At 44.7% G+C, this 18,750-nt stretch overlaps 1 protein-coding gene across 2 annotated transcripts in view; it reads left to right on the top strand.

Annotated features, from left to right (window-relative positions):
- The first annotated feature begins 3,769 nt into the window (after positions 1-3,769).
- Positions 3,770-18,750, top strand: part of LOC142776035 (protein transport protein Sec24A-like) — a 64,059-nt gene continuing 49,078 nt past the window's right edge. Inside the window, exons 1-2 of one of the 2 annotated variants that reach the window (XM_075878868.1) lie at positions 3,770-4,283; positions 16,199-16,309. In XM_075878868.1, the coding sequence (XP_075734983.1) occupies positions 4,280-4,283; positions 16,199-16,309 (115 nt within the window). In that variant the 5' untranslated portion in view covers positions 3,770-4,279. Of the gene's footprint in view, positions 4,284-15,232; positions 16,310-18,750 lie in introns of those variants that run through there. The other variant, XR_012887247.1, reaches the window with a different exon arrangement.

Raw genomic sequence — 18,750 nt, 5'->3', positions numbered from 1 at the left:
ACTGTCCCACTCCCTGCCCATGATTCAGAGAGGAACATGTGACTGATGTCAGAAATGACGATGTGCGTGCCCATATGCTGTCTTCTTTTTTTTTCCTGTATGACGGAACACAGACATGACTTAATGTCGCAGAAGTAGGACGTTCAGGCTGTGCTGAGCTTTCTTTTTTAAATCAATACAGGTCTATCCGAACGACCATGACGGGAACGACCTGCGTGTGTGTGTACACGTGCTTTATTATTTTTTTATCGCTCTTGGTCTATATGTTCTTTTAGATCCTTATACCCCTCCCGTGTGCACGATAGAAAACCGGTTCTTTTACCTGGCTAACCTCAGGCATTTTGTTTTTATCAATTTTTCCCCCTCTCTTTCTTTTGTGATAGAACGGAAGTTGTCGGCTATATTACCAAGCAGCTGATCTATGCCTATGCTGGATATCATCCAACGCACGTGTTTCGTTTACACCCTGTCTCGGTAGAGTCCATTTACTCATAAATCACGCTGATACGACTTGACAATACCACTCGTTTACTGCAAGCTCACTCTTGTGCTACAAAGTGTGGTGCACGTGTCATTCCTGTGCAGCGGCGTTGTTTTCTGCACGGTTATTTCATCTCTCCAGCCACCGCATGTGAGCTGTCGTACCGCGTAATATGCGACACTACCTTATTAAAAGCGCCTATCGAGCCCTTGGCGCGAGTCGAGGCGCCAGAGCGCGAGGCGGTAAAGGCACGAGACCAGGGAAGGGGGCTCAGCGAAACTTCATTTACTCGAGTCCCTCTCTGTCGGGCTGTGGCAAGGCAGCATTCTAGATTGTCGCCGCATGGGGCTGAAGAGAATTGAAACACAAACGAATTGTACTGCCGAGGATAAGACGCGCATACAGAAAAAAAAGGCCAAGTATATCCGAAGTACCGCGCGAGCTCTGCACACGTTACATATTACACCCACAGGGAGAAAAATAATAACTTCTTGTCACTGTATGTAAATTGCTTTTGTTCTAGGCTGCCCTTTTGCTTGCCTTTTTTTCCACCGGCGCTCCAGTTGAGGCTTGAAGAATCGATATGAGTTTTTACTGCTTTTTCCCCAACCTTTCTTTCAATCCCCCCTTCTGCCCCTTAATCTTAGTTTTCGGTTGATATGACAAAGTTTAGATACATATGGCTCATGTTCAATGCTTTCTATGCTCGAGCAGAAAATAACGAGCAGGGAAAGCTTTTCGATTTGAACTACAACGACCCTACAACGTACAGGGACTACTTCTGGTCTGGCAAATTAGCTGTTTCTTCCGCTCTCTCTCTCTTTTTCGCTCTTTGTCTTTTCATTGCTTAGCGTGATCGGGGAAGTGCCTTACGCGTGTGGACACGGAAAAAGAATTGTTCGGTGACAACTGAAAAATGATCCCAAGGGATTGTGGCGACTAAAGAGAACAACGAGCGCATAAACATGAAGTGGCATGTGCATTCAAAAATAAAAAAACGGTAACAGTATTTCCTGGGATACAAAAGCATTTGCATGACTAGTATCTTTAAATTGGAATAAAGGATTCAGTGGTGGGGCGAAAAAGAATGAAAGTTTAAACACATGTGAGGTATAGTGAATGTATACTTGAGCTGACAGAGTTAAGATTAAAAGAAAAACTTCACTCGAATAGCAGTGCGGGTCGCCTAAAGAAATCTATATAGCTGGTATCATTAGTCATTGCACTGCGGATGTTTCGTTTTACTGGAAGAAAACGCACGTACGTGAACCGGGTAGGGAACCTAAAGCACTAAAGTTTTCTGATCTGCCACATAATGCGTTCAGAGGCACCGTGACATTCGAGAAATTTTGACAGCGATGCATGCTTGTTATATAAAAATAGTGTATTACGTTACTTGCACGGGAATCTTCGTTCTAAAACACCGATGATTTACTCCATTTCTTATGAGACCAGCGTGGCCAGGAAAAGCTGTGACATCGTAATCAAAGATAAAACGTTTTATTTTGTTGTTTGTTTCTTCATGCACAAACAAGAGAAGCTCTTGCTACTTCTTTGCTGAACTATATATAACGTGCCCTATAAAATGACTAAAGACCAGCGAGCATTTTGAGCGTTTAAGGTAACACTTTAACAACTAACCTCGTTGAATAGTTTCGGAAATACCAGACTAAAAGTTTTCAGAAGGTGTATCACTCGGTAAAAATGGCAGGCCGAATTATTAAAAAACCGTTATAGTTTGTTGGTGTATTCTGTCATTGTCTAGCCGCCTACGCTAACCAAATGTCCATCCTTATGATTGATCGCAATTATATTAAAAATCCTTTGCGCAGGAATGAAACAGCTCTTTGAAAATACAGGCTCCAAATTCCTTCGCAATATCAGCGCACTGTATGTAGACTCTAAAAAAATATAGAGCAAAATTTATTTTGCAGGTGTAATTTGGGTTGAGCGTTTTTCTGTGTAATCGGACACAATCGCAGCGAGTTCGACAATGGCGCAGCCAGGGTAAAAGTCTAAACACTTAAAAAAAGGAAAAAAAGAAAAAAACTTAGCATATTTGTTGATTAAAAGAATTAGTGCCAAAAAGCCTTACCTTCTTAGTAGCTGCAGGTAGTATAGGTGGAGGCAGAAAAATTTCGTGTCTATAGTTACCGAGTAGTGCCCCAGCAAACTAGCGAATAGCACCATATGCGGACCTGAGAAAAGCGGCTCCCACCAAGACGCATCATGGCGACAGTGACACCCTACATAGAGTACCATACGCGTACATCGCAACGAAATACAAATGAAACTGACTACAGTGAAACATCAGTGATAGTATCAACTGCAGCGATACCATCAGTGATACTCATGTTAACTTCGGAGTGATGCGAACTTTTTTTTGGTCCCTGCTAAGGCCCATTGACCTGCACTGTAATGTAGTATGATTGTTGCGAGCCGATTTTTCTCCCACGACGTTTGATACGAATGTACGCCACTGCCCAGGTCCGCAGACATGGCGACCGCGCAGTCGCGGAGGACGCGCCAAGCACGAGCGAATGCCAAAACGCGAGCGCGGGTTTGCGCGCCGCACCGCCAAATTGTCAGAATCACGGTTTACGGTCATACTAAACTGTCAGAGACATGTCACGGCCTCCGAAGTTGTTTTTTTTTTTTTTGAGGTTGTAATGTACTTTGTTGCATTCGGGTTTTGATTACTAATGACACTGATGCCAGATTTTTTTTTTCTTTAACGCGTCGACGCGGGCTGTTGTCGTACTGTTTTACACGTGCCTGCCTCGTGCATAATACAATCTGTGAAAGGTGAACGAGGACCGAAAGATGGCGAGAATGGTCTTGGCGAAAAATTCAGGACAACATGCGCGACTGTTGAGGTCGCAATTATGTGGGCATAGCCGTAAATCTTCAAAAACAAAAACAAAATAACATCCTCAACACCTTCGTGGGAAGAAAATCTAAACAAGGGACTGGGACTCTGAAATTCGGCGGCTTTGATATATCGCGTCAAAGCACTTTATCCGTTACTTTCGCCACAGTACAACAAAAAACATAATACAATTTGGAAGCAGCTACTGCATTCGCAGGACACAAGGCACCTGGTTCATTAAATAAGCACGCGCGTGCGCGCCGTATATTTACAAGTGACTGTACGATTATAAAAATCTAAAAACTTTACTAACACTCATTCAGAGGTATTTCTGACATTGCTGCGACCCTGAAAAACAATAAAAGAAAATGTACTCCAGCTTTCGTTTGTCGTGTGCTAACATTTTTTGCTTTCTGGTGATACTGATTTCGAATAAAACACATATTTTTGGTAGTCCCGTGAGATTCACTGAGGTTTCACTGTATTACTGAAGCGCTTTATGAATACTTTTGCTGCGGCTTGTGACGAGCTATCCCTACGCCCCCTTTCCTTCACTCGCCTAAAGTGACAATAGTATCAATTGTTCTCGCTTGAATAATTCATTGCATTTTCAAGTGTACGGTTTCTTCAGCAAAATGGTAAAGCAGCATTAGTTGAGGCAGAAAATTTTGATTTAGATTTTTTTTCATTTATTATTTGCAGTTTCAACTGTGTCAACGCCCTGTTATGACCGTCGTCAGTAGGCGCCATGCTGTCGCTGAGAAGCGTAGCCGGACAGCGTTCCCACGCCTGGAACCCAGTGTTCTCGTATCCTCCAGCGACCTTCCTTCCGACCCGCAACAGCTGGTTGGCAGCGGTCGGATACGAAGCTACAAGTGACAACAACAGTCGGCCCAAGGGAAGCAGCTGGCTCGAGACATGGATCAAGTATGGGTGAGTGCTTGGCTTTTCCCTTGAGTGAACCAGGTTCTAAAAGAGGGTTAAATTTTAGAACTGGTAGTTAACTTTGCCGAAAGACTCAGTTTCGCCGTTTCGGAAAGTTATTTTGGAAGTAGCGAGCACTCGGTACGATCGTGGACTTACGGGAGCTGCAGAAGTCAGACTTGTTGCTGTTGTGTGAGGAATTGGGGATCGATACAAAGGGTTTGGCACGAAAACCCATAATCATACAAGTGATTATTGATTTGGGGGCGGATGATGAGGAACTAAGCGAAGAATGGGACCTCATGTTTGAAAGAAAGTTAAGAGCAGCTCAGATGGAAAGAAAGAGTGAAGACGAAAGAGAAGACCTCAAGATAAAGTTTTTCGAACAAGACTATGAGTTGAGTATGAGGTTGGGACCCCAGCGAGGAGTAATTTTCGAAAATGAGGCAGAGTTCGAGATGTCTAGATACATGCAGCCATATGAGATATCATGGGATATGGGCCTGTATCTTAGACTCTTTGATCGAAAGTGTAGTCAACTGAAGTGTGAGCGAGACACCTGGTCTCAGAAGCTACGCACGGTTCTGTCCTGCGAGGCAGTGGATGTTGTTGCGCGACTCAGTGCACGTGAACAACTACGAAGTTGTTAAAGCAGAGCTAATCAGGAGATTCGGAACTTCTGTTAGCAAAAAGAGAGAAAGATTCAGACCGGAGTTTGAAAGCGAGGTGCGTCACAAAGCGCCGGAAGTTAAGGTGCGTCATGAAGCGCTTTAAACAGAGATCGCGTCAGTAAAGTGCCTGCGTATTTTAGAATCCATCAAGGTAGAGTATGCTGAGAACGAGGCCTTGGCGGGTCTGGAGGTAGGGACGATGTCGAAAGACGCTTCTTGCATGAATGACGAAGGTGCCAGCAGCCCTAATGGGCCCAGTAAGAGGCTGGAAACCTTCTTCGTGCCTCAAGAGGACGTTTCGGCATCGTCAAATGTAGGCATGGTTAGCGCAGTGGCTGATGAGAGCAAGACCACCACGCTTCAGCAGTGCAGCGATAATACCGAGCTGGTTTGCAAACATCGCAGAAAAAGGAAGAAGCGGAGGCATTCGTCACTGCGCAAGCCTAGGACAGGTCCCACTCAGTCGCAAGAAAGACGAGAGGGTAGGCCATTAATCCATTTCAAGGAACGTCAATGGTGGCGTTCAGGGAAGCACAAGCGGCGAGCCAGGTGTAGAGGGAGGAAACGAGGTACGCCACCCCAACGCAGCGTGCGGTTCAGTTCGACAACTTCGGGAAAGCGGCCTTTGCCGAAGGGTCAGAGTCGAAAGGGCAGAGTGGCTAAATACCGCGTAGGGGAGAACACAAAAGAAAAATGGCACAGGCTTCCCCCCTGCTTCTGGCACCCCTTTCACATTACCGAAGAAAGCCGGCCGAAGTGCAGAATGAGGCGTGACGGCAGGACACAGCCTAACGCTCGTGTGTTTAGTAGCCTCAGGCGTGCAGGAAAACCGCCGGGACCGCGACCCCATCGTGTGCGATTCAAGCGAATCTAGTTGAGAAAAGGGGGTGGTCAGATTGAGTAACACAGGCGTGTTCTGTATGGTTAGTTAGTTTTACTTTGTAGATGTAATTTCAGTCCTTTGAATTTTGTAAGTTACGTGATGCGGAGTAAATTTTTCAAAAGGAAAACCGCCGAACTAAAGGCTGAAAATTGAAGTTAGTTTAAACATGAGTGCGAAAATTTGCATAAGGTAAAAACCGAGAAAATATGTTGTTTTTCTCGTTTTTTTTCAAATGTTTAGTGTAATATCGTATGCCTTCACTGCCATGGGGATGTGGCGTGAACGAGCATTCGAGGAAGATGTTAGCATAAACCGAATCATTTCGTAAATTGATTAAGTTTGGCGCGACACAGTGGAATTGTTGTTGCGCGCATTGAGAATTGAAGGTCATTGAGGCACGATTTTAGCCATAAAACCTGTGCATTATTGTGAGGTGATATTAATGCGTATCGCACCTAGGATGCTTTTTGTGTTGTACACAGAGAATTACAACATAACGTAAGGATGAGCAATTGGACAAATTGTGAAGGATTAAGCTTTTGGTTAGTAGTGCCGTGTATTTTGCAATGCTGTAGAAATGAGATTAATTGAAAACGCTCTGGAGAACTCAGTGGGTTTTTTCTCTCAAAAGCGTTTGCATAAGCGGGTAACTTTAACCAAATGAGCCTTTTAAAAGGCAGTGTTTGTCTCCTATATTTTGTTGGCTATACTTTGAAGAGTGATCGATCAAGGGATCATACGAGTGGAACAGTAAGCTTTTACTAATGCTGAGCAAACGAAGAGTATTTTGGCCACAGTGTAGGCCAAAGATTCAGGAAATCTAGATAGCTTAATGACTCCGTTGTCGACAAGTAGTGGCAGCCGTAAACAAAGACTGACGTTAGAACAATCTTGGCGCTCGCTGAATCCGATTTCCGGACTGATGCTATCAGCGGGACAGAACCGATGAAAGTAGTCAGCGATGAAAAAGAGCCTGCTGTTTTATATCACGACTACAGTGGTATCAAGCAAAGCTGCGCTTTACTTGCGCCATAATTTGGGCTCTCGTGAGATAACGTGCTACGCTTCAAGAAAGGAGTGCGCTTGCATTGTGTAGGCCATTCATCAGTTGCAGTGTTATCTCAGAGGTGCTAAATTAAAAGTAGGGACAGACCATTTTCCCCTTACTTGGCTGCAAACCGTGACATCAAAGAACAGTCGCCTTTTGAGGCAGAGCTTGATTCTTCGAAAATATAATTTTGGCATCAGGTGAAGGGCAAATTGAATGAAAACGTCGACGCGCTCAGCCGCTCTTTCTAAGCCATTCTGGGGTGCTCTTGATGTATCAAAATTGATATTTTAGTTTTTTTTTCGTGCATCTTATTATGAGAATGTTTAAGGTAGCACGTTTGGTTTCTCAGCACGAGTCCTGATAGTTCTGAGTGTGAGCTTTTTGTTAAAAGCTAGTGAGAGAAAATTGGTTTGCCATCCCTCTTTTGGCTTGGTTTGTTCGAAGGGGGCCGAGTGCATGCTTGTGCATGTGGTCGAGTTTCAGAAACGCTGTCGAAGATTTCGGCAGTTACCTAGACCATGCGACAAGCAAAGGCGAGGTCCTGGCATTGAACTACGGACCCTTTCATCGTCTCTGCGAGCAGCAGCGGTGACTGCTGCCCTCCGTGACTCATCTGGCGAGGGGAAAGCTGTTATGACCGTCGTCAGTAGGCGCCATGTTGTCGCTGAGAAGCGTAGCCGCGCCGCGTTCCCACGCCTGGAACCCAGTGTTCTCGTATCCTCCAGCGACCTTCCTTCCGATCCGCAACAGCCCTAACAACATTAACAAGTAAAAAAATATCTGACACGAAAGAGATGGCATAGTCGGATAACAGGCGCTACGCTCTAAAATTATTGACCCCGTATCTACATGTTTCACTGCAAATGTGATCGAAAGACGAAAGTGCTGAGTTCGGAAAGAGTAGTCAAAACGTTTTTTTTATGTTTTGCGTGTAAAAATTGGTGAATTTGTTCTGTAGGTGCTTCGTTAGAGTGTCTTGATCCGTGCAGTGAAGGCGAACGAGCGCATTGAGGCACGTTAGACACAAGCGGTATCTGGTAGTTATCTTCGAAAACGAAGGAAGGTGTGCACTCTTGTCTCGGAGGCGATAAGGTGTAGAACGCAAAGCGCCGGACAAGTGCCACCACCGTGTCGTCTTAGCAAAGCGTTGGAAACACTTGCCTTTTTGAGCATCGCGTTGTATTGTCAGCGCAGCACGATTAACTTTACAGTCCTTAGAACCAATTATGTATGCCTTCTCTACTATATAGACACACATAAAAAATATTGACATGTCGTTATGGTGACTCAGATATGCGCATCAATTGCTTTTAATTGACAATCGCACAAGTATGGACACTGAAACTTGAGCAGTATTGTTGGGCGCTGCGGATCGGGTTGGCCGTTTTGGGTATTGTTTAAGATCGTTACGGCGGACAAACAGACAAGTGTACAGACACACAGAACAAAATTTTTGCGTTGAAGTACCCCAAGAAAGACTATCGTCTTTATGAGCATGTTTTAAAGCGAAAGCTTTCATGAGATTAAAACTCGGGTCACGCGTGGCGCTGTAGTTGTCCGCCACTGGTGTCCGTAATCACCATCGCAGAAATAAGAACGAAAACTACTACGAAATACACAGTAGGGCTCGAACCCAGGTCCACTGCGTGCCAGCCTAGTATTCTGCCACTGAGCCATGCCGAAGCTTCGGACTTCTTCATAAACTTGTCTTAGGAAGCCTTGATGTCGGGAAAGCAATCGCGTTATCATGACGCGTGCGTGCGTGCGTGTGCGTGTGCATGTGCGTGTGCGTGTGTGTGTGTGTGTGTGTGTGTGTGTGTGTGTGTGTGTGTGTGTGTGTGTGTGTGTGTGTGTGTGTGTGAAATTATCTTACTGCCCAACTGCCACGCTCTCGAAAGATAGCAGTATTGTAAAAAGAGAAAGATAAAAAATAAATAAACCTTATAACAGTGGTGCACACCCACTTCAGGCTTAATTCCTCATCGTCATATGCAAGCCCACTTGCTTGATACCCATTAGAGCACTAATAAAAAATTTTGAGTAGTAGGCCGGCATTCGCTATGCTATTTTTCGTCATTCTTCTCAGAAGCGGACACGGTATCCGCTGAACACTTGCAAAGAATTTTGTGCCAATTGTTGATGCAGTGGCTGACGACGACGAGGAATTATGGCTGAAGTGGGAATGTGCCACAGTAAAAAGGGGAACAAGAACAAGCTTTTGTGATGGTTTGGAGCAATGTACGGCCCACTCATTACGTTATTCGCACTAAGCGACAACTGGTTGTTCTTTCTCTAGAATACTGGGCTGGCACCCAACGAACCCGGGTTCGTGCCCCCCTGCGTCAGTGGTGCTAGGTCAATTGAAAACAAGTTACATGCACTGGCGTAACATTTAAAGTACTGACCTACGTTTTTATTGTTTCAACATGAACACACCAGAAGGTTTTGAATATGCTGCTCACATTTCACAGCAAAAAAAACATTTTTTTAATCTGCATAATGAAGTAAAACACTGCACACCGATGTTTACTTAGTGAACTTATATTTCACATTTTTGCTGCAGCTTACTTCTATGGTTGCCAGATTCGTTGTGAGTAGGCTTGTGCGAATATTTGAAAAAGTAGCAGAGTATTCAAATTTGCTTTGATTTGAATTTAAATTATTGAAAATTTCGAAGTATTCGCAACGAACGAATAAGTATATTTGTCCGCATGTAACTTCCTGTTAAGGTGGTGTCGCTGCGGTGTAGGAGTGCTAAGCCAAGAAAGCACCTACCCAGAGGAAATCCTCTCTGCTGCGAAGCTCTACTTCAAATTTAAAGGGGCCGTGCAGCATTTTTTGAGCATGGTCAGAAAACGCTGCCGATCGGTAGTCGAGGCTACCGAGAACACCCGAGCCTAATAATATAGGGAACTGAAGCTCAAGCTTGTAGAGCGACGACAACGCCGCGCCTGGCTCTGACGACGAGCTCTGGAAAAACTTGAGAATAGGCGCGGGAGAAGGCACAGGTAAACCGGTGTGTTTCGCTAAAATGGGAAAGCGTGCAAAACGTGTGGAAAACGTTTTGCAGTCAGTACGGGGAACTGCAGTGCCGTGTTGTCAGCTTGGTGCACTAAAACGAGACGCTTGCTGTGCAAAGTTGCCTTTCCACGATGAAAGAAGCTGCCCCATGGAAGCGTCGGCGTGGTCCATAGTATTGTTGTGTTGTGGGCTGCCATAACAATGCAGACAACACCAAGAGACACTCTCCACGTGTAAAGCTGTGTCGGTTTCCCAGGAAGTCACAGCCGGCGAACACAGCCACGTTCGCGAAAGATAGAGCAAGCATGACACGACAGCAGAAAAAAAAAACGAGGCAAGCACTTCAACTTTACTCGCTGTGGTCAAAGCTCAGCTTGCTGTTTCGCAACGAAGTCAGCGGGTCTTGCTCCCACGGCACGGAGGACACGACTCTAAATCTTCTGAGACATTTTAATGTCATGGCCGTAGAACTTCAGTTTCTATTTATTTTTTTAGCATGCCGCAAATGTTTGCACATGACAGTACATGGCTGCTACTGTTAGATACCGTATAAAAACAAAATTATATGGTTTTCATAAACTTCAGTGCAAACAAAATTATATGGTTTTCATAAACTTCAATTCAGTACATTGATAGAGTATGTGGCTTCATGTCGGGAGAATGAGACTTACCTCGAGGCATATGTCGTAAATGGTATTGTCACAAACCTGAGAAATGCATTTTGTAGTGACTCGGGTGTCCTCATCTTCCGTCGTCTGCTCCACATCATAAACTTGACTAACGAGCTTTACTCCTTTTGTTACATTTACTTCTTGGAAGTGGTTGTCCAGTTCAGAGATCTTTATGAAGCCGCACTGTTGGCATTACATTGTGAAGTGACTCAAATGCACAGCGCGGTTTCTGCTTGAGCACATAAGCAAGTGGGAGCGCGTTGGCGGGAAGAGAACACCCGCAATATACGTACCCGATTTCTACTTTCTTTCCAGAGATGGCGCTGCCTTTCCAAAGTTGCACTGACACCATGCGTTGCTGCAATTCGCAATAAATTCTCAAAGTCAGCTAAAAGTTGCTCTCTTCTCTCTGGAAATGATGCCACAAGCTCAAAAATTACTCGTGCTAGCCATTCTATGAGCCATTGGCTCATTTGAGCATGGTGCACTCGGTCATTACTGGGGCGGCCGTGGGAGGCTGCGACTTGTCCATGCGTACGTGTGCAATCGCACTGAAAAGCTCCGTATTCGGAAAGAAAAGGGAGAGAGAAAGGGCTCGAGGTTATGAGGCGCGTGTGACGTATTTTCTTTCTCCGTGCCATCCTTCCGTGCTTAGCTTCCAGCGCTTTTGTCCGGACTAGAAAAGAGGATGCAGTTGCAGCATGCGACTAATCTTTACCACCCCGCTCGTACTGGACGGATCTGTAAAGATGTCGCGGCGGTGATTTCTTGAGGCAATAAACTTCTTCAGTGAATTTATTCCATGGCTTTTTCAAAAAGTGTTGCAGGGCCCGTTTAAATGAACATATTACCTTCAAATCAATTCTTCATTTATTAAAGATTGTTATGCCAGCTTATATGCTACAAGTAAAATAAATTGTAATATTTTACATATTTGAAAGGTTATCACTTAAAGGGAGACGCTCATTGAAAAATATTTTTTTATTTCTAGTCATAGACACTTAAAAATTTTGTTATTAATATAGTTTTTTGGAGATTTCAAATATGCAATCATTTTTTGTGTAGCTGCTATAGTTATTGAGTTATGCCATGCACAATTGCAAAAACTTACATGTTTTGCAGGTACTCTTTCATGTACCTAATTTTTAGTAAAACCATAGTCTCTGATGTTATTTGACTCTTGGTAGATTGTAAAATGCAAATATCTATCGAGATATGTCACTGAAATATTGGAACAAAGAAAAAAAATTGCATAAAATGACTAATTATTTTAAATATACCTTGAAACAATAACCCAATATCTTCGCACAAGTAATTCTGGTAGGCATCGCAATTTCAAGTAGATATTTGCATTCTGCATGTGTTGAAGAATATGCCTGCCAAGTTTCGTTATTATACAATAAGTATAAGTGTCTAAAAGACTGCCCGGAAAATGTGAAATACCGTATTTACTCGCATAAACGGCGCACTCGCATAATAGGCGCACCCCTAGTTTGGTCGCGGAAAATTCGATTTTTTTAAAATCCGCACATAATAGGCGCACCCCGAACTTGGCCGTGATCAGAAACGATTCTACCCCCCAGCGGTACAGTTGGAACGCGGTCCCCGTACCCTGAAGAAAAAAAGAAGGCGAATCGACGAGCAAATAAAAAAATTCGAAGTGCAACGACCTAACCAACGTGTTCGTCGAAATAAAACTTGAAAAAAAAGCGTCCATGAGCGAAAAAAAAACGGCTGTTCCATCAATTACTGATACCTCCCAAATCGCCGCGCTTTTTGGAGGTCACGTGTACAACGCCGGGGGCTCGATCGCCATCACCACCATCAGAGAAAAAGAAAGAAATGCCATTTTGCAAGCGGTGTGCGTATGTTGTGGTCGTGTATTCAACTTTGGTTCCACCATGGGGAAGTACGCGAGCTACACGGCTGGTTTTAAACTGAAGGCAGTGCAGTACGCGCTGGAGCACGGCAACCGGGCTGCAAGCAGGCATTTCGGCGTTGGAGAAACGAGTATTCGGTACTGGAGGGACCAAGAAGAAAAACTTAAGGCGACGAAGACACGACGGGCTTTCCGCGGTGCCAAGACCGGCAGGTATCCGAACGTCGAAGAGCAACTGGTCCGGCATATACGGGAGCTACGACAAGACGGCTGTGCTGTGTCGTTGGATATTGTGCAGACTGAGGCGCGCAGAATAACCCGAGCGCAGGGCATCGAAGCAAAAGAGTTCAAAGCCAGCTCCGGATGGACAACTCGTTTCATGCGGCGCCATGGCCTCGCACTGCGAAGGCGGACCACCTTGTGCCAGCGCTTGCCCACAGTATATGAGGACAAAGTGGTGGACTTCCACAGTTTTGTTATAAAGCTCCTACAGCAGAAAGACTTCATTTTGTCCCAGATCGGCAACGCTGATCAGACCCCTCTTTGCTTTGATATGCCGTGGAACACGACAGTGGAGGAGAAAGGTGCACGGAGCGTCATCGTCAGAACGTCTGGCGCTGATAAACAACGATGCACCGTAATGCTGGCGGTGAGAGCGGATGGGCGTAAGCTGCCGCCTTACGTTATTTTTAAATGTAAGACGCTCCCAAAGGCAAAATTCCCTCAAGGCATCTACGTCAGAGTCCAGGAAAAAGGCTGGATGAGCGCTGAAATCATGGTGGATTGGGTGAAAACAGTGTGGGGTCGGCGTCTGGGTGGTCTGTTGTTGCCGTCCATGCTTGTCCTGGACAGTTTTCGTGGGCACCTCGTAGACTGCGTACGAGATGAGCTAAAGGAACTGCGCACAGATTTGGCAGTGATTCCGGGCGGCCTCACATTGATACTGCAGCCTTTAAACGTGTCCTTGAATAAACCTTTCAAGGACAATGTTCGAAGGCTGTACACCACCTGGATGGCTGGAGGACAACATCAGCTGACTCCAGGTGGTAAGATTAAGAGGCCGCCTGTGGAAATGCTGTGCGCTTGGATCGTGGAAGCGTGGCAGGCGATCTCCGACGAAGTAGTCAGGAAAAGCTTCAAGAAGACGGGTATCTCGAACGCACTGGATGCGAGTGAGGATGACATGTTGTGGGGTGCGGATGATTCGGACACCAAAAACGAATCCCCGCTCGGCGAGGATGAATGTGTGATCTCCGACTCGGACTCCAAATAGGGAAAAGGAGGAACAGCTACGACTTTTGTGTAAATAAATTTTACGTGTGTGTGTGTGCAGTTGACGGCTCTCGCTTGTTCATTAAAAGGTACGGAGGTATGTTTGTTTTATGCTGAAGTAATTGGTAAACAATAAAGTCGCCTTTTACTTGACAAGTGTGCAGATTTAAAGCGCGAGAACCGAGTTGAAAAAATTTTCGAAAATTTTACCCCGCGTAATTGGCGCACCCCTAACTTCGAGCCGGATTTTCTGAAAAAAAAGTGCGCCTATTATGCGAGTAAATACGGTAGCCAAAAAATGAAAATGATAAAAACAAGTTTGAAAGTTTGCAAAGTTGACATTTATTAGGGAACCATTTTTTTGCATCAAATTGGGGCACAATGAAAAGCATCTTGCACTGAATGCTCGGAAGGCCGAGAATCGCACAGAATTGTCAAAGTTGGTCATGGCCTGCGCCTATAGCGCGTGCTGCCAGAACTGCCTTCAATGTTTACAGCAAAGCTATTACGTGAGCTGCCGCTGTCGAAACGAGCACTCGTTCCTTGGTCCCTGGCCGAAGTAGTATGTCTCGACGCGTGCGTGAATGAAAGTGTAGATTCAGGGCAATGGGTATTTTCACAGCACAGTTCAAGGAATGTCGAAAGCCCTTTGCGCTTTCCAGCTACCTCGGACGCCGAGTTCCCATTCGCGGCAGGTTGGGCATTGCGCACAGTCAGCGCATCGATTTCGCAAAGCAGCGTGTTGGCAGTAGCAGCACCGACTGGTCTGCGTTCACTCTCGAAGAATCTGCGTCTAATTTGGGATGCATTGACGAATTCTACGGCAGCGGCTATTTCACAACCACTGTCGCCGCGGGGTTCGGTGTACTTAGGCCTATCCGAAGTCGGGGCGTTGGTCAGCGGTGACATCAGCGTTCGCTGTCGCTTTGTGAAGCGCCTGATGCAGTTTCCCTCGATACTTGGGGCGAGTTCTGAACTTTCGATTATCTAGACTGCACTTCTCGGGGCTTGCCATGACGCAAAACTGGAGAGAAACACCAAAGAACTCGATTGCGACGTTCGAGGCTTTGCTCTTTTGCCGGAAGGATAGGAGAGGGAGGCGCACTGCCGACCAATGGCGGCCTCGCGCCGCTGGCCGCGATATTCAAAACGCGTAACATATGCATTGTTTTTCTTATTTTTGGTTCATTCTTCATGAAGATACGAGACAGACTACTAGTGGGTTGTGAAGAAGAAGGCCTTCGCCGCATGCGTGCACGATTGCAAATGGCGGCCAACGTGTCGTTTTCTCGACAGGACATCGTGAACTATGCCATTTTTTTTGGCGACTTTCGTGCATTTGTCACATCACCGCTCCCTACTAGGAAGCATTTTTAGATCATTTCTCGTGTGAATTTCAGCTTGATATTTTCAAAAGTAAAAGATAATAGTCCAGGGATGCCGATACAACCAGAAAAAAAGCAAAAATTTTCCGGAAAACCGCGACTTTTGGACTCGCGTCTCTCCTTAAATTCGCGAAAAGTCAAATCCTGCTACTACTCAAATTTGTAAAGTTGTTTTGACTTCCCTTGAATGAAAAAAAAAGGCATTTGCATAGAGGCCTTATTTCATTAAAATATATATATATATATTGTGCTGGTTGGTTAGGTCATGATAAATATGCCCATTTTTTGTATATGTCATATGTAAAATTCAAATTCAATTTAAAATTATTCAACGAAGATCACTATTCACTTCTAAGCTGCTTCGAGCCTAAAATTCACCATTCGCACAAGCCTACCTGTGATGACCTCTCAAGTTCAGGTTATTATTAGTGTGAGCTCATCTAGTAGACCCTTGACAGACATCTTGAGCTCCTGAGTCCTGAGCTATAGTGTTGATTTTCAATCCATGCAACCTTTATACCACTCTCAATGATCTACACCTCCCCATAAATGCCATACTTTATGTCACAAAGTAAGACTTGTTTACTGCACGAAAGGCATCATAAGTGTGCAAGTGAGCAGAGTGATGCGTTTCCGCAACCAGCAGCTATAGTGCATCATCAGATTTGAACCTCTTTATAAGAGACATGCACTGGGCAGCAATTCTTGCCTTATATAAGCAGGATACCATGTATGCATTTCCTTATCAGCCCCAATTTCAATGTAGGCACACTGGGGCTTTTTATACCCCATTGCATGCTACATCAGGCTTCAGCTGTATAAAGCATGTGTCCTATACTTACAGATGGGCAAAAGTAACATTTGATTTGATGTTAACTTGCGCATGCAAATTGTAGTTAGAATATATGAAATACATCCCCCACGAAAACTGTTGCATACTAATACAGCTGCTCTGTAAAGGGGCTGATTTAGGCCTCTGTTGTGTAGCTTTTGTAGTTGCCTGCTATATTTAAAAAACAAAGAGCTGTGATCGTCCAACAAATTCATTTGTACACTTTTGGATGTGTTCCGTTTTTTTACTGTCCACTCAGGGAAAAGGCGGATTCGGGTGCACACATTGTGCCTTCCGGTGACTGCAATGCTGCAAGACATCCTTGGATCTGTAGATCAGGAGGCAGTTAAGGGCATGCTCTGTAAAATGGGTGAGTGAACCTTTCTTTCTATGTCTTCACGACATCGTAAGCCATGTGCAGTCATGGTGGGCTCAGCTCTGGCTATTTAATTCTTTCAATGCTGTAATTTAAATATTTTATTAGTAGTTTTTTGTATACCATATTTACTCGCGTAATGAACCCACCCCTCATCTTGGTCCTCGTTTAAAAACAAGTTTATTTAATGTATCTGTGCATATTATTTTGGTGTGATGGCCAGTGTCAGTGACAATCGAAACAATATTAAATCACCTCATCATATCACAAAATAAGAACACAATCAAAGTAAAAGATTGAAGAGGACGTTGATCAAAATTTAAAAGTTTCGCCTTTTGCAGTAGAGCACCATCTGTCAAACGCAGAAGAAACCTTCACCTTATACCACCACACAAGCACAGCAGCCCGAAAACGAAGCAAAAAATTGGCCCCATATCTGCATGTTTCACTGCAAATGTCGTCGAAAGACGATAGTCTTGTGTCTGGAGAGAGTGAACAAAATTTGATGTCCTGCGTGAGAAAATAGGTGAATTGCATTCTGGAGGTGCTGCGCGCAGCGATCCGTGCACCGAAGGCAAACGAGCGCATCGAGGCATGTAAAACATGAGCTCTATCTGGCAGTTATTTTTGAAAGCGAAGGAAGGCGTGCACGCCTGTTTCGGAGGCGATAAGGTGTAGAATGCAAAGCAACGGGCAGGTGCCACCACCGGGTCATCTTAGAAAAGCGTTGGAAACAGTTGCCTTTTTGTGCATAGGATTGCATTGTCAGCGCAGTGTGATAAATGCTACGATACTTAGAATTACTCATGTATGCCTTCTCTAGTATAAAGGCTCACATACAGAATATTGAAGTGTTGTTATTGTGCCTCTGATATGCGTAATAATTGATTTTTAATTGACAATTGCTCAAGTATGGTCTCGGAAACTTGTGCAACATTGGTGTGCGCTGCATATGCGTTGGATTGTAGCCGTTTGGGTTAACGTTTCGGTGGACAAACAGACAAATGTACAGACAGGCAGACCAAAATTTTTGCGTCGGAGTACTGCAATAAAGACTATCGTCTTTAAAAACAAAGCGCCACCGGTGCACTGGCTCACTGCGTGGTGCATTGCAGGTACACTGCGCGGACGACGCGACGTGCACCCGCAACGTGTGTGCGCCGCCATACGACGCTGCGTTTTCGTTGACAATTTTTGAGTATGTTACCAACATAGCTTCATTTACATTTAATCTTACAGTTGGTCGAGCCTACGCCGGAGCATGGGAACGAAACGGTTGGATATAACTTTTAGTGTCGATCTGTGCACGTTGGCCTCTACAAGTGCTATAAATGAATGCATGGTTCTTGAAGAAAGGAAAAAGGCACAGTGCCTTTTTCCCCCACAAGGCACGTGGTAAAGTGCCTTGTAGAGGATGGGAGAAGGAAATAAAAAGAATAGTTGTAAAATAAAAAACGAAGGAGCACTTGCCACATAGGAGCGACAGAAAGAAGAGATATTAAAGATGGGGGACACGGTCGAAGGAGTCCGATGACGGGGCACTGCTCAGTGAGAGCAACTTGACGGCAGGAAACAGCAGACGGTGGGCTGATCAGTGAGAGCTATGCTGGCGTCTGGGATAGCGGGCGACACAATCATTCAGCACGGAATTCAGTAAGCGAGTCTCTGTGCTATCCGCCGACAGCCGCACTGCATGTGCCGTGACCCTGCTGCACGCAATTAGAGAGTGAATGAGCGTCACCGATCTTCTCATTCACTCTCCACTTGCGTGTCGCAGGTGTCCCGGCACGTGCGGCGTGGCTGTGCAGATAGCGCATGTACTGCTTTGGGCTACAAAAAAAGGTACGCCGCGCATTTCGCGGGCCAAAACAAGGAAAGTTTTCCTTTGTGGAGAACGAAGTTTTTGAATAGAGGCTCCATAGTGCTGCCACTGAATTGAAAGCCAGCAGCGGTGGGACAGTGACTTTTTTAATATGGTCCTGTGAATTTTTTGTTGTTATAACCCGTTTAACTTTCTTTCTTCCGCATAATGAACCCTCCTGAATTAGTGTCAACTTTTTTTAAAAAAAGGTGGGTTCATTACGGTAGTGAGTACGTTATGTCGGAAAAAAAGCTTTTTCCAGTTTTAGAGGGACTCAAGCACGGATTGTAGCGTACCGAATCATGCATCATGAAGTTCTTCTTCCACAAAAAAAAAGAAATTAGTTGTAGAGCAGCAAAAATATTCTGGAATGCATAAAAGTTAGAAAAGTAAGAAATTTTTTATTGACAACTGATGAACAGCAGGATAAACAGCACTATACTGGCAAAAACATTCAGAACGACAAAAATTCAAATTAAACGTACTGAAGACAAACACCCCAGGAACAGTGTATTAAAAAAATGTTCTACACTATGTTTTTATCGACATAGACAAGAAAAGACCTGAAGCAAGG

The sequence above is a fragment of the Rhipicephalus microplus genome, chromosome X, assembly GCF_043290135.1.
Source record: "Rhipicephalus microplus isolate Deutch F79 chromosome X, USDA_Rmic, whole genome shotgun sequence".
Taxonomy (NCBI): Eukaryota; Metazoa; Arthropoda; class Arachnida; order Ixodida; family Ixodidae; genus Rhipicephalus; species Rhipicephalus microplus.
This window is presented reverse-complemented; position numbering and strand designations above follow the sequence as displayed.